Here is a 23,223-nt window from a genome sequence, read left to right on the forward strand (position 1 = left end):
CATCCCACATATACTAGTTTTCCAGCTAGGCTTAATTTGCAGTGTATCATTCCCTGCCCAAATTAATACTGTTAAAATGTGCCCTGCCCTTATTGTCCTGCTGTTCTCCCGCTGAACTTCTCCTGCTCTTTTTCTGTTTCCGGTGGCCTCACCTTCACCGTGTTGAACTCTAGCTTTACTCTGGACAAAGAGGAGGTGACCTTTGGAGTCCGCTGCAATTGGATGCTGCAGTTCTATGTGGCACAATAATCTAATTTAACTAGTATTTAAAATGTTTTTTCTTCTTCAGGGTCCATAGGGTTCCACAGGGATACCATGGGGATAATGTGATTGGAGTGATCCAGGCACCAAACAGTTAAGCTTTCAGCTCCCAGGATGCCTTTGGTCCTCCTCCACATATATCCCGGCCACAGGCATTCAGTTGTTTGTTTGGTGCGGCAGGATTCAGACGCATCTTAGTAACGAGATTGCTCAGGCAGTCCCAAGCTGTTGTTTTATGTTTTATTTTATTTCTATGGTTTTGAGTTAGCAGTGCTCAGTCTCTGTATTAAGAAGCATGCACTGCGACTCCGTCTACCTCCGCCGGGCCGCAACACAAAGTAACGTGTCTGGTGATTTCAGCGGGTCACGGCAGAGCTTGCAGGCAGCAATAGGGCTTAATTTGGACCGGGTTACAAAATTAAGGGTAGGGCTTATTATCGGGGAAACACACAAATAATCTAATTTTGTATTTTTATGTCCTTTTTTTTTTTTTTTTTTTCTTGTGAATGGAAATTTAAACGTATAGAATTTATATACAAGTTAGAAATACAGAATTTGACGGCAGATAAGAACCACTTGACCCATCTAGTCTGCCCCTTTTCATTTATCCTTTGGCAACTTCAACCCTATTTGCTCCTTGGAGCTCTCAAGGTTATTCTTATGCTTCTCCCAAACGTGTTTAAATTATTCCACCGTCTTCGCTTCAACCACATCTGGTGGGAGGCTATTCCACTTCTCCACTACCCTTTCTGTGAAGTAATTTTTCTTAAATTTCCTCTGAGCCTCCCTCCCTCCAGTGTCAGTGCATGTCCTTGTGTTCTTGTACATCTCTTCCTCTGAGCCTCCCTCCCTCCAGTGTCAGTGTATATCCTTGTGTTCTTGTACATCTCTTCCTCTGAGCCTCCCTCAGTCCAGTGTCAGTGCATGTCCTCATGTTCTTGTACATCTCTTCCTCTGAGCCTCCCTCCCTCCAGTGTCAGTGCATGTCCTCATGTTCTTGTACATCTCTTCCTCTGAGCCTCCCTCCCTCCAGTGTCAGTGCATGTCCTCGTGTTCTTGTACATCTCTTCCTCTGAGCCTCCCTCCCTCCAGTGTCAGTGCATGTCCTCGTGTTCTTGTACATCTCTTCCTCTGAGCCTCCCTCCCTCCAGTGTCAGTGCATGTCCTCGTGTTCTTGTACATCTCTTCCTCTGAGCCTCCCTCCCTCCAGTGTCAGTGCATGTCCTCGTGTTCTTGTACATCTCTTCCTCTGAGCCACCCTCCCTCCAGTGTCAGTGCATGTCCTCGTGTTCTTGTACATCTCTTCCTCTGAGCCTCCCTCCCTCCAGTGTCAGTGCATATCCTCGGGTTCTTGTACATCTCTTCCTCTGAGCCTCCAGTGTCAGTGCATGTCCTCGTGTTCTTGTACATCTCTTCCTCCCTCCCTCCCTCCCGTGTCAGTGCATGTCCTCGTGTTCTTGTACATCTCTTCCTCTGAGCCTCCCTCCCTCCAGTCAGTGCATGTCCTCGTGTTCTTGTACATCTCTTCCTCTGAGCCTCCCTCCCTCCAGTGTCAGTGCATATCCTCGGGTTCTTGTACATCTCTTCCTCTGAGCCTCCAGTGTCAGTGCATGTCCTCGTGTTCTTGTACATCTCTTCCTCTGAGCCTCCCTCCCTCCCTCCCTCCAGTCAGTGCATGTCCTCGTGTTCTTGTACATCTCTTCTTCTGAGCCACCCTCCCTCCAGTGTCAGTGCATGTCCTCGTGTTCTTGTACATCTCTTCCTCTGAGCCTCCCTCCCTCCAGTGTCAGTGCATATCCTCGGGTTCTTGTACATCTCTTCCTCTGAGCCTCCAGTGTCAGTGCATGTCCTCGTGTTCTTGTACATCTCTTCCTCCCTCCCTCCCTCCCTCCAGTGTCAGTGCATATCCTCGGGTTCTTGTACATCTCTTCCTCTGAGCCTCCAGTGTCAGTGCATGTCCTCGTGTTCTTGTACATCTCTTCCTCTGAGCCTCCCTCCCTCCCTCCAGTCAGTGCATGTCCTCGTGTTCTTGTACATCTCTTCCTCTGAGCCTCCCTCCCTCCAGTGTCAGTGCATATCCTCGGGTTCTTGTACATCTCTTCCTCTGAGCCTCCAGTGTCAGTGCATGTCCTCGTGTTCTTGTACATCTCTTCCTCTGAGCCTCCCTCCCTCCCTCCAGTCAGTGCATGTCCTCGTGTTCTTGTACATCTCTTCCTCTGAGCCACCCTCCCTCCAGTGTCAGTGCATATCCTCGGGTTCTTGTACATCTCTTCCTCTGAGCCTCCAGTGTCAGTGCATGTCCTCGTGTTCTTGTACATCTCTTCCTCTGAGCCTCCCTCCCTCCAGTGTCAGTGCATGTCCTCGTGTTCTTGTACATCTCTTCCTCTGAGCCTCCCTCCCTCCCTCCAGTCAGTGCATGTCCTCGTGTTCTTGTACATCTCTTCCTCTGAGCCTCCCTCCCTCCAGTGTCAGTGCATATCCTCGGGTTCTTGTACATCTCTTCCTCTGAGCCTCCAGTGTCAGTGCATGTCCTCGTGTTCTTGTACATCTCTTCCTCTGAGCCTCCCTCCCTCCCTCCAGTCAGTGCATATCCTCGTGTTCTTGTACATCTCTTCCTTTGAAGAATGCTTCCCTCCTGTACCTTGTTAAAACCCTTGGTGTATTTGAAAGTTTCTATCATGTCCCCCCTTTCCCTTCTCTGTTCCAAACTATACATATTAAGATCTTTTAGTCTTTCCGGGTAAGTTCTGTGCTGTAGGCCATGCACCATTTTAGTTGACCTTCTTTGTACCGTCTCTAATGTGTCTATATCCTTCTGGTGATATGGCTCCCTGAACACACTATTGTAGAGGAGGCCGTACCAAAGACTTATACAGGGGCATTATCACTTTTTTTTCCTGCTACTGATTCCTCTCCCTGTGCAACCAAGCATCTGACTTGCCTTCCTCAATGCTGGTGCATTGCTTGCCTGCCTTCAAGTCATATGAAATGGTGACTCCCAAATCCCTTTCCTTCTCTGTATTTTACATTATAGTGTCCTTGATTTGGGTTATTTGGGTTGTCCTTATAACTTCAATAAGAATTTCCTTTAAATAAAAAGTAATTCTTAAAAAATACCCACAGACATACAGTGGAGTAATAAGTAAGTACCCAAAGATAAAGGTTGAATGGAAAAGTTTATTCAGCATTAGCAACTAGATGTGTTGTGTCCAAAATGATGCCATTCAAAATGAAAATGTCCCTGCCGGTGTGATCAGCGCTGCCCAAGAAATCCTGGAGTGATTACTAGAATTATGATCCTTTCATAAAGTGTTAGCTTTATGGTAACAAACACAATGCTCAGACTGGCTATGATCAGGCAGTGAAAGCTGTAATAAGGACCTGCCATTGGACAGATACACACATACACTGAGATCACGTTCATACTAAGGTCATTTATCAGATGTTCTTTGGCTGCAGGAATTTGTGATTACGAGTTTAAAAGAGCTGGGCTACATCACATTGATGTGCGGTGACGGGACCAATGATGTGGGAGCTTTGAAACACGCCAATGTTGGTAAGTGAATGGAAGTTACCATTCTGTAGCATTTCATTTGTATAATAGTAAAGGGGCCCATACATCCACAACGGACTGCTGCAATTCCTCGATCCCCTGATGCCTGGGGATTTTATTATTACGTCGTATTTACAGTGCCACTGTTACTTTTATAGTCATTTCAATCACAGAGCCGGTCACTTTGCCTTCGTTATGTTTCACACTTTCTGTATATATATATATTTTCTTTAGTCATGCATGACTTTGGTACAGGTGATTGGCCAAGACCACTTATCTGTGACTTCCTGTAATATGTGTGCGCTCATTGTTCAAACAACAATGGCAATGATGTATAATACTGTAGATCATAAATCCATGTTCATTAACAGATATCTGACAAAACATTGACTGCTCTTGTCTGCAAATACTAATTAAACTCCCTTACTATTTCATATCTTCCTTTATTCATTCTATGTTCTTTTAATGTTGGCCTTGGATTTTATAATGTTCATTGTTTTAGGGGTGGCACTGCTTGCCAATGCACCAGAACGCCTGCCCGAAAAGAAAAGGAAGCCACGTGAGATTGTGGGGGATGGCAAACATTCTGGTCCCCCGTTCTCAAGCAACTCCATCAAACCCACTTCACGAGCAGCTAAGAACCGGATCATGTTACAGCGTGAGGAACAGGCTGTCCATAAGGTGAGTACAAGGGTGAATATGGCAGCAGAGGTGTCCGTTTTATTTTATGTGCACAAACACTAATAGCATTTATATTACTCTATATAATACCATAGTTATATTTTAATTTTATTTTAAGCATCTTTATTAAGAGTTATAATGGTCATATATCTATCATCCTTTGAGGGACACTGGACCCGGGATTTAGAGTCTCCTTTAGGATGTTTGCTCTTTAAATTCTTCTAAACTGTTTACCCGTGTTTATTTGCTGTGCCCACAAGACGGGGTTCTCTTTTTATTCTAATGTACTTTTTTTTACTGAACCACTTTTGTCAGTCATCCTGTAGATTGTAAGTTTGCAAGGGGGGCCTCTGTGCCTGTCTGTCATTACCCAGTGTCATTGTATTACTGTATGGTTCCCAATTGTGAATCACAATGGAATATGCTGGCTTATTATATTAATATTATTAATTGAAATAACTGCTACTAAATAATAAAAAAGAAAATAAATCACGGACGTTGTAAAATGTAAAGTAGTTATATAGCGACAAAGAGCTGGGCAGGCTCGGGCAGCGCTAGACTTCCTGAACAATCGCACGGAATGAGGTAGCGCCAGTCCCGTAGCTTAGCTCCCACTGCACTGCTACCTCTGTAGGTCATAGAAGCGTGAGCAGCAAACCGAGCTAGTGCCAACTCCATTCAGTCACTGGTGAAGGGGGTCATGGAAAGTCACGGGCTGCTCCCATTGGTTATACCTTGCTCCATTAAAGTATAGAATTGTCTTACTTCCTATTCTGGTCACTGGGGGCTCTATGGCATGGGTGGCCAACCCGGTACTCAAGACCCCATAACAGTTCACATTTTCCAGACCACCTAGCTGGTGCACAGGTGTGGCCATTACTAACTTTTACATTTTTAAACATGTAGTGCATTCTGACACATTCTACTGTCAGCACAGACTCCTCCCCCTCTGTGCCCCACGAAACCCTCAGCACAGGCATCTGTCACTCTATACCCCACCAAACCTTGAGAACAGGTGCTTCTCTCTCTATACACCACCAAACCCTGAGCACAGGTGCCTCTCTCTCTGTACCCCACCAAACCCTGAGCACAGGTGCCTCTCTCTCTGTACCCCACCAAACCCTGAGCACAGGTGCCTCTCTCTGTACCCCACCAAACCCTGAGCACAGGTGCCTCTCTCTCTGTACCCCACCAAACCCTGAGCACAGGTGCCTCTCCCTCTATACCCCACCAAACCCTGAGCACAGGTGCCTCTCCCTCTATACCCCACCAAACCCTGAGCACAGGTGCCTCTCCCTCTATACCCCACCAAACCTACTGTAGAGGACCTCCGTTTTTAAGCTAACAAAAGAGCCTAATTTAGAGATGCGCGTAAACATTGGGTTTACATACATCTCCAATGTTTCTAGATATGCGCAGAAGCCATAATGCGCATGTGCAGATCCGGGGCTGCGATTTTGCTCGCAGTGCCCCAAATGCAGCAGCATGACTGACATGCTGCTGGTGTTTGGTGGTGGCGACGCAGATCGTTCCAGAAAATGGGGGATTGTCACAGCCACTGACAGCACAACTTAGCTGTCCGGGAAAATTGCCCTGCAGGGGCCAGTGGAGTGTTACTCAGATGTCTGATGGTCAAGCAGTTGATCCAATCTCTGAATACAGCATCAGATCAGAGAAGCCGACACTGGGTGTCTTTTTTCATAAGACGCCTCCAGATGCTTTTGCATATTTTAGCACAGCGGCTGAGCTACTGCATCCATCTCCGTATCAGGCTCATAGATCGGAAGAGCGGGGGAGAGGAAGACCAAAAGGTATTGTGTAACAAGTCAACTAAAATATTACAATCTACAATGGTTAAACTTAATTAAAAGATACTAACTGAACTACAATGGAGTGTAAGGGAGGGCGTCCAATGTCCTCAGTGGACTCAAAGAAAAGGATTTAAGGATCTTACTTCCTGTGGGGGAGACTAGGGACATCTCAATGCTGTTCTCAAGTGAGGGGAAATGCTCCTGTCCCTTGTCCAACTGGCGTCCTTGATGGCAGAGGTATCAAACAAAAGTATGCACTGAAGACCAGGTGGTCACTCTGCAAAGCTGTTCTGCAGAGGTGCCATGCCTAGCAGGATGTATTCATTAGGTCTCCCATAACAATGTCAACACCACAATGTTGATTGTTATGTCAACATTTTAGCGTGCCAACATTGTCAGATTGTTGAAATGTGAGATACCGACATTGTTAGAATGTCGACATGGTTAGGCTGCAGGATGGGATGGTTAGAGTTCAGTACTAGGGGGAGGTATGGGTGGTGGCCAGCCTCTCTGGTGCCAGCAGCCTCATCGTGAGTGGTGGCCAGCCTCTCTGGTGCCAGCAGCCTCAGCGTGAGTGGTGGCCAGCCTCTCTGGTGCCAGCAGCCGAGTGGTGGCCAGCCTCTCTGGTGCCAGCAGCCGAGTGGTGGCCAGCCTCTCTGGTGCCAGCAGCCTCAGCGTGAGTGGTGGCCAGCCTCTCTGGTGCCAGCAGCCTCAGCGTGAGTGGTGGCCAGCCTCTCTGGTGCCAGCAGCCTCAGCGTGAGTGGTGGCCAGCCTCTCTGGTGCCAGCAGCCTCAGCGTGAGTGGTGGCCAGCCTCTCTGGTGCCAGCAGCCTCAGTGTGGGTGATTTGCTAGTAAAGTACTAATGTTCCTGGCAGACTTCCAGTTAAATAGAGCGATAAATTTGTATCCAGGCTCAATACTGCACCCTCTACTCATTGTAACAGTGTGCCACAATGACTCAGAGAAAAGTATTTTCTAAGTTTAATTATTCACTTTTCTAATATAATTTTAAATATATTAATTGTGTCAACTACTTAGGAGAAACTAAGAACTCTGTTAAAATGTGTGTGTTCATAGAGATATACACTACATTGCCAGAAGTATGTGGACACCCCATCTAATTAGTGTAGTAGTCCATTTTAGCCACACCCAAGGCTAACATCCATAGAATCAGGCAGACAGCCATGTGATCTCCATAGTCACACATTAGCTCTAGAGTGGGTCATACTAAAGAGCTCCGTGTTTTTCCCATGGGGCACTGTCCTAGAACGCCACCTTTCCAACATGTGTACATAGCATGATGTAATTTATTACCTATGCTGATTACATCAGTGTGTCACTGCCATTTATTTTTATTGTTTTCAGGAAAGAATCAGCCAAGTCCTGAAGGAGATGGAGGAGGATCAGGTGCAGGTTGTGAAGTTGGGAGATGCCAGTATAGCTGCTCCTTTCACCTCAAAGCTTTCCTCTATACAGTGCAGTAAGTGCAGATGCCTCAGATCACTTCATTGGTTACAGGTATTTTGGCCATGATCTGCATGACCTACAGTAGGATGTAAAGGTCATCTGCTGTACCCGATTATTACACACACTCCAATCGGATATGATGGTGTTGTGCTAATATAGAGAGTACTCATTGCAACCAGACAATATGAATGAGAAAAGTATCTGTGGGTAGGTAGGAAAGCTTAGTTAGGTTTGTACTGGCTCTATGCTAGTATGGGGCATAACATGGCTGCAGGTTAACATTCTGAAGCTGGCAGAAATAGAACTCCATTGTGTGCCAATGGCACTGTGATTTCTGGTTACTCTGAGCACCTTCTAGCAGAAATCTCCCAGCACGTATGACTGGTAGATCATAGGTTTAATGGTGTGGGTAACTTTCAGATTACTTTCATTTCTCAACTTGTACAGTACAATGCTTTTTTTTACATGTTTTATCAAATGTTCATGCCGGGGATTTCACACATTCTTGCTGTTCTTCAATGTACTAAATGCGTAATGACTGCTCCTCGCAGTATATTCAACAATAAAAGGTTTAAGATGGAGAATCTGCTTTACTGACTCATATCGTGCAACAGGGTTATTAAAGAAAAAAAAATGAGTTTTGATGTAAAAAATATGGTTACGATGTAAAGGCTTGAGCAGGATTATTATGAGTTTTAGACTGATACGTGATTGAAAGTAGAAACTTAACAGGCCAAAGATGATGAAGGCCGTCTATTGCATATTATCAGGGATATTCAATATGGAGCGAAAACTCAGTTTTTGCGATGTTTTCGCACCGATGACGTCATTTTCGCAGGTTTTGGTTTTACACCGTATTCAATTTCAAAGACTTTTCGCAGGTTCGAAAAGTCTTTGAAAAAAACCGGGGATAACTTTTCACAACTGAATAGGTGGTGAAAAAAAGTGCAGAATTGGGGTTTAGGGGTGCAGGCTTAAAAAAAAATAGCCTGCACCCCTGGGAATTACATTTTAAAAATAACTGCGTCAAAAAAAGTTTTTAAAAAAAAATAGGGACACCCCAAAAAATTAATGTAAAAATTGGGGTGAAAAAAAAAAAATAAGGAAAAAAGTGTTTAACAATAGGGAAATAGGTGCAGGGCTATTCTGCAAGTATGCGGCAGGTGTATTCTAGAATAGATTATTAGCGGCAGGTGCATAGTTGCAGAATTTAAAAAAAATTACTTTAGGGACATAAAAATATGTTAGTACCCATTTTCATGTACCCCAAATTTGATGGGACCACTTAAAAAAACGAAAAAAATAACCTAAGTGCACTTCTGCAGCACTTCTTCAATGTTGGGAAAAAAACACCTACAGCCGCTATTTAAAACCCCTACTTTCATTTGCAAGCTAAAACAGGGGTACCCATAGTGATCTCCCATGTTTTTACAGCTTTAGGGGGGTCCTACAACTTATTCCAGGAAAATTTGTTTTTTTTCGCCGATCCTACATCGTCGGCTTCCATTTTCGTAGCTTTCATATTGAATACGGGGATAAGCGGGGGCGCGCGCGATACTTTTTTGCAGGTAAAAGCTCCGATATGCAGCGTAAACTTCGACAACGAGGTTTAAGTTTCATATTGAATACCCCTCTATGTGTGTTTTCTGGCTTACCACATTAACTTTGTTTCTTTCCCTCCATGCAGTCTGCCATGTCATCAAACAAGGACGCTGTACTCTGGTAACAACGCTGCAAATGTTTAAAATACTTGCGCTAAATGCCCTGATCTTGGCCTACGGGCAGAGCGTCCTGTATCTTGAGGGAGTGAAATTCAGTGATTTTCAGGCAACACTACAGGGCCTCCTTCTGGCTGGCTGCTTTCTCTTCATCTCCCGATCCAAGGTGCATTTTCTTTTTTTCCTGTCTGTTTGTTCTGTTCTCATTTTTCACCACTGTTTTCACTCTTTCGTTTTGATTACTGACTTTCCCTTTTCAGCCCCTGAAGTACCTCTCCTGGGAGCGACCTTTGCCCAACATCTTTAACCTGTACACGATCCTGACTGTACTCTTACAGTTCCTTGTCCACTTCTGCAGCCTCATTTATTTATACCAAGGGGCGTTACAAAGAACTGACACCAGGTAAGATGCAGTAATCTGTTAAGGGCATGTGGTGGTAACCCTACTGACTGACCCTGGATGACAGATCTCACTCACTTGTATCATAAAATCTAATACATTTTTTCTCACTATCCTATAGGGGGGATGGGGCAGTGGAGCTATCGTACTGACTGTATGATAGTGTAGAGGGCATTCGTCAGAAGCAGTCACATTCCTTGCGCTGTGTGTGTGAAATGAAATAGAGAATGTGGTAGCTGGGATGTTAGAAAATATGAGTGATGGTTATATATACTCTAACAGATATACAAACTGATAGAAAAGGTAAAGGCTTAGGACAATACATATAATAGAGTAACTCCTACCAGCTTGTTTACATTACAGTTAGCAGGAAGGGAATAACAGAAGAGTTCTTTCCCTGAGTATGTATTGCAAGAAGAGAGAAATAGATGGTCACATTATAATATAACATACGGAAGGTGGAAACTGTTTTGCGCTCACCCATCCTTTCCTGTGGTCCTTAAATGCCGCCCTGAATGAATGTTGGAGGAAGTGGGACGCAGCTTCCACCGCGGCTCCAAATCTCTTCCTCTCATTCCTTCAGCCAGAGAGATTTATTTAGTAAATGGTGCAGGTGATTTGTGTGATCCACAATGGCTTCATTTTTTTTTTCTTCTAGGAAAGAAGAGTTTGTGGACTTGTATAAGGAGTTTGAGCCAAGCTTGGTGAATAGCACAGTGTACATAATGTCTATGGCTATGCAGATGGCCACATTTGCTATCAACTACAAGGTAGGCTGGATCATCTACAGTATATTAAACCCTCACTTGCATGTAGAGCACATCAGGAGGAAAGGCTTGTCTATTAAAATAATAATAATAAATAATAATAATCTGAAACGTTATTATAGCCTATGTCCTCTAGGTTGCACTAAATGTTCTTTCCTATGCAGTTGACTTTTACTTCCTTTATCCTCTCCATCCAGTCATTTTATCCTCATGATTACATAAAACCAAGTATATGTATGCAAGCTTGTTGCATTGTACTTCCCAAGTGCATGGGATGACACCACAGGACCGGTTACTTTACCACTTGTTCCATTACACCTTTTTAAAGTTTCGCTTTTGGTCAGCAACAATTCTTCTCTAACTGCTGCTGCAGGAGCTGCCTGGCTAATCCAGCCTCTTGTTGCCTATGAGGCTCATCTGAGGGATTACCGATCTCGCCACCAGGCTCCAGCACTGCGATTTGTAACTGCTTACACATTTTGGTAATGTGTAGTTGCTGCAGTATCTCTTGATGGATACTCTGGCTGAATCCTTACTGACTACTTACTATGGAACAGGACTACTGGGTGGCTTGCAGAGTGCTGACAAAAGATGCTGGGCTCAGCGCATGACTTCTAGCTCTAGTTTTTACACACAGGGCTTGGGGTAACCCAGCTCCTTTATCCAATGCAGGATGGTCCTCTTATATGCATGTGGGTCAGTCTGATTACATTTACCATTAAATTTATTTTAATACAGAGCAGTGGCAAAACTAGGTTCTTTGGAGCCCAGGGCAAGATGAAAAACTGAGCCCAAGATACCATTAGTGCCCCTTATACAGTGCCCATTATACAGTGTCCACAGTAATGCCCAATATACAGTATCCCCAGTAATGCCCATTACACAGTGCCTCAATTAGTGTTCTCAGTAGTACACCTTATGCAGTGCCCTGTACACATAAAACACACACAGACACACATAATTTATTTACCCGAGTCACGGTCCTCCGATCCCGCTCGGCACTATGGGAAAGACGTCATCTCCCTTCACCCACTGCAGGAGCTGGAATGCGGAGCTCATGACTGATTTCCAGCCTGGCTCCGTGCCCTGGTGCAGCAGCCAATAAGAGTTTGTCTGACTCTCTTATTGGCTGCATTGCTAAAACAAACACATCGGCGGTGGCGTGTTTGTTTTAGTGTGTAGTGACGCGGACCGCACTATTCCAGACTTCGGCCGGGTCTGACGGTGCCCAAGGCACGTGCCCCGCTTGACCACCACCATGTTACGCCACTGATACAGAGTAAGGGGCATAACACTCCTCTTAGGCACTGACACCTCAGAATCTTTTATCTCTAGATTTCATGGCCATTGTTAATGTAAGGGCTTGGTACTAGTTCTGTTGTCACCTCCAGGCTAATATAATCAACCTGTGATTTGGTCATATCCTCAGGAAGCAAGGTGAACTCACAGGCAGTCAGCACTTACTGAGCTCCACAGCAGTGCTCTCCCTCCTGGGACACCGCACACTACAGATCTGGTTTATCATATTAGAGTAGCTCACTCTCACTACAGACCCCATTTCTCCTCTCAGAGCTACCACTCTGTTTGGTAATCTCTTTTCTCCTTCATCCACCAGGGGACACTGGAGCTCAAGACACTGGGGTGTAGACGGTGGTTGAGTAGAGCCTAGCACTTTAAATCTAAAAGTGTCACTGGCTCCTCCCCTTCTATGCCCCATCAGCCCCAGTTTTAGAAATGTCCCTGAGAGAGCTGGTGCACATTGGGGCTGTCTCCAGCCCTTTAGTATACTATTTTTTTTTATTTTATTTTATTAATCCTTTTTTACTGAGGACAGGCAGACTGCTTACTGTTGCAGTCTGCCTGCTTTGTGGGAGCCGCCAGGAAGGGCACCGCCACAGCTACTGCAGCCTGTGTCCGGTGACCTGAGAGGTAGGCCTTTGCCTTGAGACACCTGTCTCTGTGAGGTCCCGCCACAGCTGAAACCAGCTTGTGTCCAAGTTCCTAACCACCCCCTCAACCCAGCACTCCGGCCACAGCAGTAAGCCCCAGCACGGCAGCCAATCGTAAGTATAACCACTGCTGAGTAGCAGGAGCGATGGATGTCAGGCTTAGCGGGCAGGCAGAGGGGAAATGTATGCCACTCAGCGGCATTAGAGTATAATAGAGCCGGTGTATAGTCCAGGCTGTTGTCAGCGCTGGGCTCCGTTCCCGGCTGGTGGGGACGGGGCTAAGTTACGGCGGCCATAGCGTTTCACTAGGAAAGCTATGTGCCGCTCACTGTACAGCCTCTTTCACAGGTTGGCGCGTCCTCGCTCGGAGCAGCACCATTTCGCAGACAGGTCACTGCTGCAGATTGTGAGCCATAGCCATATCAGGGGCTTTTGAGTTCCTTAGGGGTTGGGAGCATTATTGTTTTACATGCTCCTCTGTCTTCCTTATAACCACTGTCCTGTAGCTGTTTTTCTGAGTGGCTGTTCTGTGGGTTACCTATTGGTGTGTGTGTGTGTGTGTCTGTGTGTGTGTTATTATGGCAGCTAAAGCAGCAGAAAAAACCTGAAAAAGAAGTTTGTGCATGCTCTCTCAAGGGGCTCATCCCTGTGTGAGTCAGAGGGTTCTGCTGTAGCTGGGCAGGGCCAGCCTGTTCCGCCCTCCTGGGTGCATAACTTAGCAGGGGTTATGGCGGAATTAACTGGCTGCGTCTCCGAGAGACAGGGAAGCTTCCAGAGATGGTCCCAGCAATTCTCACTCGTCTTCCGTAGCTAATGAACCAGCTTGGGTTCAGGGATTAGCCCCTTCACTGGGTGGTTTAGCCCAAATGATGGGTGGTTCTTCTAAATCCTCTGAGGCCATGGTAAGTCGGCCCCAAAGGAAGCGAGCCCTTCCGGCGGTTCTTCAATCGGAGGAGGAATCTGACACGTATAATTCCTTTCAGGAGGAGGAAGGTGAGACGCTGGAGGATTTCTCACAGGAACCCGAGACCCCTTCTCAGGGTGTTGAGGCTCTTATCCTTGCGGTTCGAGAGGTCCTTCACGTGTCAGATTTGGAGGTACAGGAATCGCTGGATTCCTCCTTGTTTGGTTAGATACAAGTCTAGTGTTATTTTCCCTGTTTCCCTCCAGTTAGATGAACAGATGGCGGCAGCCTGGAAACATCCAGATAGGAAGTTTCAGCTTCCGCACCATTTTATCCCTCCATATCCCTTTCCTGTAGATAATAGAAGTAAATGGAAAAATCCTCCGCTTGTGGATTCCTCAGTCTCTCACTTCTCAAAGAAAACTACGCTTCTAACTCCAGGTACTACGGCCTTGAAGGAGCACTTTGAGCGAAAACTGGAAACTACTCTCAAGTCCATTTATACTGCTGCCTGGTGTCCTGCTTAGACCGGCTTTGGTTGTTTTCTGGGTTAACAAGGCGGTAGAAAAATGGGCTGAACAATTGGCGGACGAGCTGAGGTCAATACGCCATGAGCGGATCTTATCTCTCTTGCTGAACATATTCAGGAATCTGCTGTTAATCTGGGGGAGGCCTCTAGAGATATTGGTCATGTTGGCTCCAGAATCTCTGCTTCAGCGGTGGCAGCTAGTCATTCCCTGTGGCTTCAAATTTGGCAAGCAGACGCAGAGCCGAAGCACGGTGTTGAAGGAGTTCTGTTTACAGGTGATATACTGTTTGGCCCGGAGCTAGATAAATGGAGTTCTCGGGCCACGGGCGGCAAGAGTATCTTTTTACCTTCCTCGACAGCGACTCTGCTTCGTTCTTTTAAGGGTCCTTCTTTACGTTCCTTCGGGCCCATGCTAGCAGACAAACCAGTGACATGACTGACTCCCGTCCCACCTGGGGTATCTCAAGGTGGGTGCCCGCCTTCTGAGATTTACAGAAGCTTGGTTCCACACGTGTTCCGACTCATGGGTTCGGAATCTTGTGTCCCAGGGTTACAAAATAGAATTTGCTTTTCCTCTTCCAGTTCGTTTTTTCACCACGAGTCTTCTAGTCAATGCTTGAAACAACTAGTTCTGCGTCAGGCAATCGACAGGTTACTGGACTCCGAGGTCCTGGTTACTGTTCCGACTCCCCGAAGGACTCAAGGATTCTACTCCAATCTGTTTGTAGTTCCAAAGCCGGATGTGTCGAGTCAGGCCCATCTTGAACCTAAAATACAAGGAGTAATGGTGCGCTCTGTATCAACTTCAGACCACTAATCAGGTAGCTGCTAACAGTTAGGTCTGCTCCCCACAAAAACATACACATAAATAGAAAAATTGTGAAGCGCTTACCCTGAATTTAGTTGATGAATCAATTAAAACATTTATTAAGGTCTCAATAATGTTAGTACAATTATGTCAATTACATAAAAACACAAATATAAAAAGCATCCGTAAATAACACACTGTATGATGCAGCAGAAAAAAACTGTATATAGAAGGTCTCTGAATATTGAAAAGGATTTAAATAAGTATTGCACTAAATCCGGTATATTGAAACAATGTACTCTCTCGCTTGTAACATACAGTATATGCAGTAACACTGATACGATGTGTAGCTTGTATTATATTATGAGCAGGGGGCCTGATTCAGACCCGCTGGCGAGTGCTATTCGCTCGCTAGCAGGTCGATGGTGGGCCAGTGCGCATGCGCACGATGGAGCCGGCTCCGTCGTACGCATGCGCGAGACCCGGATAGCGACGGAGAAGCCGTCTCCCCGGGTCTCGCTACAAAGGGGGCGTGCTGTCGATATTGAGTGACAGCACGCCACCTTAGGTGGGCGGGCCGGGGGCGTGTCTGCCCAGACAGAGGCGTTCCCATGGGAACGCCTACCGTCTGGGGCCGGCCCCACTGACATCCCAAGTGATGTCAGTGGGAGTGCTTTTGGCTCTGATAGAGCCAAAAGCACTCTTGGGCTTGCTGCAACGAGACCCTACCGCAAGGGTCTCGTCGCAAGCCCAATGGTTGCGATTGTCTTGACCATCGCGACCATCATCATGGACGCTCGCCTAAGCTGTGGGTGGTAACCCACAGCTATGCGAGCGGCCAAGAGGCCGCACCATTAAAAAAAATAAAATAAACGCCCTGATTCAGAGCGGGCGCTCGTTCAGAGCGTCCAGCTCTGAATCAGGCCCAGAAACCCTTCAATGAGGGAGTAAGCTGATTGTCCTTTTCAGCTTTGGTAACAGTGTTCCTATATAGGGAAAAAAGCAGCCAGTGAAAGTTCCACTGTTGGTGTAATAGTAGTCAACACTCTGTATTAGAGCAGTCACTTTAAGTGACTTATATAGGGGTATTCAATATGGGTGCGATAACATCGTTTTTTGCGCTAATATCGCACTTTTTAACGTTTTTGCGTTAATATCACTTGTTTTAGTTTTACACCGTATTCAATTTCAAAGACTTATCGCAGTTTTGAAAAGTCTTTGATAAAAAACGGTGATAACTTTTCACCATTGAATAGGTGTCGAAAAAAAGTGCAGAATTGGGGTTTAGGGGTGCAGGCTTAAAAAAAATAGCCTGCACCCCCGAGATTGACATTTAAAAAAGAACTGTGTCAAAAAAAGTAAAAAAAAAAAAATAGGGACACACCAAAAAATAAATTTAAAAATTGGGGTGCAAAAATAAAAATGGGAAAAAATTGTTAAACAATAGGCAAATAGGTTCAGGGCTATTCTGCAAGTATGCAGCAGATGTTTTCTAGAATAGATTTATAGCGGCAGGTGCACATTTGCAGAATTTTTAAAAACTTACTTTAGGGACATCAAAATATGCTAGTACCCATTTTGACGTACCCCAAATTTGATGGGACGAAAAAAATAACCTAAGTGCTCTTCTGCATCACTTCTTCAGTGTCGGGAAAAAAACACCTGCTGCTGCTATTTAAATCCCCAACTTTCAATTAAAGGCTAAAATGGGGGTACCCATAGTGTTCCCCCCATGTTTTTACAACTTTAGGGGGTCTTACAATTATTTTAAGGAAAAATTTGTAACTTTACGCAAATCCAACTTCGGAGTTTTCCGTTTTCGTTAATTTGCTATTGAATACGGGGATAAGCGGGAGCGCGCACCATACCTTTACGCAGAAAAAAACTCCGATATGAAACGTTAACTTCGCCAGGGAAGTTAACCTTTCATATTGAATACCCCTCATAGACTCTAAAGCTGGGCATCCACTATACAATTTTCTGTCAGATATCTGTCCCAATCTGGCTGGTTGGAATGAAACCCGGTAATGTTTGGGAGCAAATGACAATCGTCCATTTGCTCACAAACACTGGAAAATAGCCAAAAATGGTTGTTCAGACAAATTGGTTAAAACACACAAATTTAAACAATTTGAAAATTTTTTTTTTTTGTCTTTTTTTTCCCCAGTGTTTAAAACCATATGATCGACTGTCATTTGCTCCCATACATTACCAGGTTTTCATTCCAACCAGCCAGATTGGACAGATATCAGCAGAAAATTGTATAGTGGATGCCCAACTTAAGTCCAAATGTTCTCCGGTACATAGAAAATATTTGTCCTGTGAGCAGTCACTTACGTAGCCACCTGGCACTCCTGTTTCAAGACGACGGCTCTACCCTTTGTAGTTCCCAGTGATGCTATTAGCCCTCATGTAATTCCAAGGAGGGTTCCGCCAATAACTGCTGTCCTGGGGTGAACAGCTGAGCGGACCGTGATGGAGGCACGATTTCCAATGTGGCAGGCAGGTATACTGACAGACACAATCCCGGTAAAGTGCAAAGCAAAATCCTAGATGTTCCTGTAACCTTGATGCGTTTCTCCAGGTGTTACGATTCCTGGTTTCTGATGGCTAGGTGGCTACGTAAGTGGACATAAATATTTTCTATGTACCGGAGAACATTTGGACAGTCTATACCTTAGTGATTGCTCTAATACGGAGTGTTGACTACTTTCACTGGCTGCTTTTTTTTCCTATATAGGAACACTGTTACCAAAGCTAAAAGAACATTCAGCTTACTCCCTCATTGAAGGGTTTCTGCTCATAATATCATATAAGCTACACATCGTATCAGTGTTACTGCAGAAATGAATATACTGTATGTTACAAGCGAGAGAGTACATTGTTTCAATATACTGGATTTAGTGCAATACTTATTTAAATCCTTTTCAATATTCAGAGACCTTCTATATACAGTTTTTTTTCTGCTGCATCATACAGTGTGTTATTTACTGATGCTTTTTATATTTGTGTTTTTATGTAATTGACATATAATTGTACTAACATTATTGAGACCTTAATAAATGTTTAAATTGATTCATCAACTAAATTCAGGGTAAGCGCTTCACATTTTTTCCTTTTTTTTGAACCTAAAATCCTTGAATCTCTACTTATACTTTCACAGATTCAAGATGGAATCCCTTCACTCGGTCATTGCAGGTTAGAAGTGGAGTAGTACATGGTAACCCTGGATATCAAGGATGTGTATTTGCTCATCCCCATTTGGAAACCACACCAAGCAGTTTGCGGTCAAGGAATCTCATTACCAGTTCCAGGCCTTGCTGTTTGGCCTGTCTTCGGCCCCCAGGGTCTTCACCAAGGTAATGGCGGTGATGATTGCTCATCTTTGCTCTCAGGAAGTGAACATTGTCTCCTACCTGGATGACCTGCTCATCAATGCCTCGTCGGCGGAGAGTCTGTCGCACCAGTTGGTGCTGACTCATCGGATTCTCAAACAGCACGGCTGGATTGTCAATTTCCAGAAGTCTCAACTGGTAGCGTCTGAGCAGCTTCAGTTCCTCAGGATGATTCTGGACACTGCTTTACTATGAGTATTCCTTCCCCTGGACAAGGCGCTAGCCATTCAAGATTTGGTTTGTTTGGTTCTCATGCCGAAACGGGTATCGGCGCACTTGTGAATCAGGCTGCTAGGAAAGATGGTGGCATTCTTCGAGGCCATCCAGGTCGGCAGATTCATTCCAGGCCATTCCATTTGGATTTTCTGTCCCAATGGTCCGGGTCACATCTGTAGATGCATCGTCTGGTGAGACTGTCTCCGCAGGCCCGCATTTCTCTAATCTGGTGGCTTCGGACGGATCACCTTCTGGTGGGCCTTCGTTTCGGCATTTGGAATTGGATCCTACAGACTACAGACTCCAGTCTTCACGGATGGGGAGCAGTGATCCCGGACATTAAATTCCAGGGGCATTGGTCTCGTTTGTAGTCCCTCTTGCCGATCAAAGTTCTTGAACTATGAGCGATTTACAACCTGCTGCTAGCGGCAGCTCCCCTCTTTCTGTGCTTGCCAGTCCGACTGCAATCCCGACAACTCCACACAGTGGCGTACATCAACTGACAGGGGGGCCTCGCAGTCGCATGGCAATGTACGAGGCCAGCCGCATACTACAATGGGCAGAAAGACACGTCAAGGCCATCTCCGCGATCTTCATACCAGGGGTGTACAACAGATTTCCTCAGTTGTCAGGATCTTCATGGTATTCCGCGAGCGGTGATCCCTACTATGCTCAGAGCTCGTAAGCCGGTTACGTCTGCTCATTACCATAGTATCTGGAAGTCTTGCTGCAAGAATTGCGGTTCCTCCACATCTTCCTTTCACTTACCTTGTCTTCTCTTCCATCAAAGTGGTATAGATGCAGGACTTCGTTTGGGCTTGCTGAAGGTGCAGGTCTCTGCATTCTTTCAGCGTCGCTTGGCCTTTCTCCCGGAGGTTCAAACCTTTCTGCAGGAGGTGCTTCTTCGAGTCCAACCTCCCTTTTTTGTTCCGCCTACTTCCTCCTGGGATCTCAACCTCGTCCTCTTTTCTTCAGTCTGCAGCTTTTGAACCCTTGGACGAGGTGGATTTGAAGTTCTCACCTGGAAACTGGTCCTTTTGTTGGCACTGGCTTGCGGCTAGGCACGTGTCCGAGCGCTATCGTATCGCTCCCTTTATCTTGTTTTCTTTGACTACAGGGTGGAAATTTGTACTTGCCCTTCCTTTTTGCCGAAGGTGGTGTCGGTTTTTCACATCAATCAGCTGATTGTGGTCCCAGCATTGTTGGATTCTTCTGGGGCTTCTCACTCTCTGGATGTGGTAAAGTTTCTACGTGTTTATGTGGCCTCTACGGCGGGGCTATGTAAATCGGACCGTCCCCAGTGTCTTTCGCTCCAATGTACCCTGGTGGATGAAGGAGAAAACAGGATTCTGGTACTTACCAGTAAATCCATTTCTCTGATTCCACAGGGGACACTGGATGCCCGCCCAGAGCTGCTTACCTGCTTTCAGTTTTCCTGTTGGAATTTTTTCTGCTCCAGTTCTGTTGCAGTTTGTATGTTTTTTTGTGTGACTGCCTGTGTAGCATGCAGTGTATTATGCTGTCCCTTGGGACAGTTCTCATTCTTCTTCCTCTTCTGTCTGTTCTCAGTCTCCTCTCTGCCTTTAGTTTCTTAACTGGGGATGATGGGGCATAGAGTGGGAGGAGCCAGTCATACTTTTAGATTATTTAAATTGCTAGGCTCTACTCTACCACAGTCTATACCCCAGTGTCTTGTGCTCCAGTGTCCCCTCTAGAATCGGAGAAATGGATTTACCGGTAAGTACCACAATCCTGTTATTGGAGTGTTAATTTATTTTACCTCCTGGTACGATAGAAAGGTTACACTTCTGCATTGCCATGTTGTGAACGGTTATTTTTTTTTTTTGTCTGTTTTTAGGGTCATCCATTCATGGAAAGCCTACGAGAAAACAAGCCTTTGCTCTGGAGTATTGTGTTATCTGGTATGGCCATCATGGGTCTTCTCTCTGGCACATCTCCAGAATTCAATGAGCAGTTTGGCCTGGTGGATATCCCTATGGAGGTAACCATATTAGACCAGATTTTACAGCACTCTAACTTCAAAATATGCCTCATTGTGTATATTTGATCAGTCCTGCTTCTTTGGTACCCCACTTTTGGTGACCATGCACAGCCACAAAAATATGCGAATCTCTGATTCCTTCTATGTAGCCTCCCCTGCTTGCTCAGTCCAGTAGCAGCTATAATCCCTCACCAGTCCTGACATCAGGATTCACACACTCTTTATTGAAATTACCAGCATCTCCAGGCACTGCACTGTATCCTGGCCCAGGTTTCCATGCTTTTGGCTTCTCACTATAGGAAGGGAACTAACTCTTCTGGCTGCCACACTGGCATTTCTTATTTCTTGAGCCTGGAGAGCAACTGACAGGTTCCCATCTCATTCTGATCCCCTGGCTCTACAGAGTCTTGAGGTAGGAAGCTTGCACAATGGTCCTCATCAGAGGGAGCCTAATCACTGATAAACTGCGCCAGTGACATGATACTGAGATACCCCTACAGTTATTTTACTCTGGTCAACCAGTGTGGAGTATGTCTATGGGTAACCAGCAAATAATTTCACAAAGAATAAGTGGTTGCTTACCGAGCTACCTTCACCCCCTCCCTCACCCTCAGTATCTTGGAAACAAGTTTTACACTACAGTAGACATATCCCCTAACAGACAAGTGACTGTTTAGGTCATTGACATGCAACAGAAGCAGCCTATGGACTGAGGGGCACACCGTGCTTAGTTCTCTGGCCCTCGGCTCTTTTTTCTTTTTGTTTTACTACTCATTGGTCCTTCTTTATTTTGTATCCCTTCGGCCCCTGCTCTTATGTTCTACATTATGCCCCTCAAGGTATGACCTGCTGCCCCAGCTCATTAAATAGGATCTTGGTCATGGGTGAAGAATTTATGGAGTGTAACGTTTGGAATATTATTCTCCGATCAGCCATCTTAAAATAAATAACGTGTGTTATTAGCCATTTGATCAGCAGTGGTGGTCAGTGGTACTCCCAGTAAGTGGCAAATGCATTTTACCTGGAATATTATGGACAATTGGAATTTAAAGGGTGAGTGAGAACTTTTTTAGGGCAATTGAGTGGTATGAAAGGTGTTTGGGGGTGATAGTGCATTGTGAGGGGGTATCCTGGGGAGAGTGGAGTGTGGGGAAATCTGAAGGATATTTTGGAGCATATGTGGGTTCTGTTCTATGGGCATGTGGTGTTTCTTAAAAATATATTTCATATAACCAGTGAGAATATTAGAGGTGAAAGTCAGTGGAGTGTGAGAGAAGCCTATTCACAGAGACCTTGGCTGACTGAACCGGATACAGAGCTTGTAATGTTTTGTTTCCAATCCTAAAACGCAACAGAATTTGCTGGTGCTCTACAAATAAATGTTCATTTTAATAAGAGTTATTGCATATGTTATGCCCTTTCTTTTTTTATATTTAGTTGTCTTAATATATTGTATCACATATAGATGTGTGTTCCTGTAGAGTTTGCATTTATAGTACTTTGTACATGGATGAAATATAGGTTTACCAGGCATATTCTTTTTCTCTACAGTTTAAGCTGGTGATTGCCAAAGTTCTCTGTTTGGACTTCTGCTTGGCCTGGGTAGTGGACCGGATACTCCAGTATTTCTTGGGGAGCTGTAAGCTGAAAGTGCCTTTATGAAACCAGTCCTCCGAGACTAAAGCACGCTCACAAATACCAATCCCATCTTAAAGGTCAGCGGTCAGTCTTCGTTTCCAGGAGCACCTTTGGCCCCCGAGGTGGAGTAAAGGAAATGGGACAGAGAGTGACAAGATGAAGAGAATTTAACTCAACACTTGAAACTTGAATGACTTGTTTAGGACACGATAAACTGTTCCTATTTTTTTCTACTGGAATTCGCTTTTGGAAAGCGCAAACAATTTGTTAAATAAACAGCGTTAGTGAATTTTACAACTGTCTCTCTTGAATCCAAATTCAGTCCTATTATACAGCAGCATTTTCATGCCAAACTTTTATTTTTTAATATTAAATGTTTTTTAATATATTTTGCAGGGATTATAAACTGCTGATTATAAATGTATAGTGCCAATGTCTCATACACTTGGAGTGAGATTTGTTTTTTTTTTGTCATTTTTCCAATCAGCTAAGAAGTGAGTCTCCCTCAGTGTAGAGAGACTGTAGCCTGAGCTATACCATCACACAGTAGTGTAGAGAGACTGTAGCCTGAGCTTATACCATCACACAGTAGTGTAGAGAGACTGTAGCCTGAGCTTATACCATCACACAGTAGTGTAGAGAGACTGTAGCCTGAGCTATACCATCACACAGTAGTGTAGAGAGACTGTAGCCTGAGCTTATACCTTCACACAGTAGTGTAGAGAGACTGTAGCCTGAGCTTATACCATCACACAGTAGTGTAGAGAGACTGTAGCCTGAGCTATACCATCACACAGTAGTGTAGAGAGACTGTAGCCTGAGCTTATACCTTCACACAGTAGTGTAGAGAGACTGTAGCCTGAGCTATACCATCACACAGTAGTGTAGAGAGACTGTAGCCTGAGCTTATACCATCACACAGTAGTGTAGAGAGACTGCAGCCTGAGCTTATACCATCACACAGTAGTGTAGAGAGACTGTAGCCTGAGCTTATACCATCACACAGTAGTGTAGAGAGACTGTAGCCTGAGCTTATACCATCACACAGTAGTGTAGAGAGACTGTAGCCTGAGCTATACCATCACACAGTAGTGTAGAGAGACTGCAGCCTGAGCTATACCATC

General features: G+C 45.1%; 1 protein-coding gene across 1 annotated transcript in view; it reads left to right on the top strand.

Moving 5' to 3' along the window:
- ATP13A1 (ATPase 13A1) overlaps positions 1-22,396 on the top strand; it is a 70,222-nt gene extending 47,826 nt beyond the window's left edge. The window contains exons 16-23 of the mRNA XM_088455122.1: positions 3,721-3,817; positions 4,317-4,495; positions 7,672-7,786; positions 9,461-9,657; positions 9,752-9,894; positions 10,550-10,661; positions 20,318-20,461; positions 22,013-22,396. Of these exons, the coding sequence (XP_088311248.1) occupies positions 3,721-3,817; positions 4,317-4,495; positions 7,672-7,786; positions 9,461-9,657; positions 9,752-9,894; positions 10,550-10,661; positions 20,318-20,461; positions 22,013-22,123 (1,098 nt within the window). The 3' untranslated portion in view covers positions 22,124-22,396. The remainder of the gene's footprint in view (positions 1-3,720; positions 3,818-4,316; positions 4,496-7,671; positions 7,787-9,460; positions 9,658-9,751; positions 9,895-10,549; positions 10,662-20,317; positions 20,462-22,012) is intronic.
- Positions 22,397-23,223: the final 827 nt, after the last annotated feature.

Source organism: Taudactylus pleione, unplaced genomic scaffold, assembly GCF_031769625.1.
Source record: "Taudactylus pleione unplaced genomic scaffold, aTauple2 ptg000644l, whole genome shotgun sequence".
NCBI lineage: Eukaryota > Metazoa > Chordata > Amphibia > Anura > Myobatrachidae > Taudactylus > Taudactylus pleione.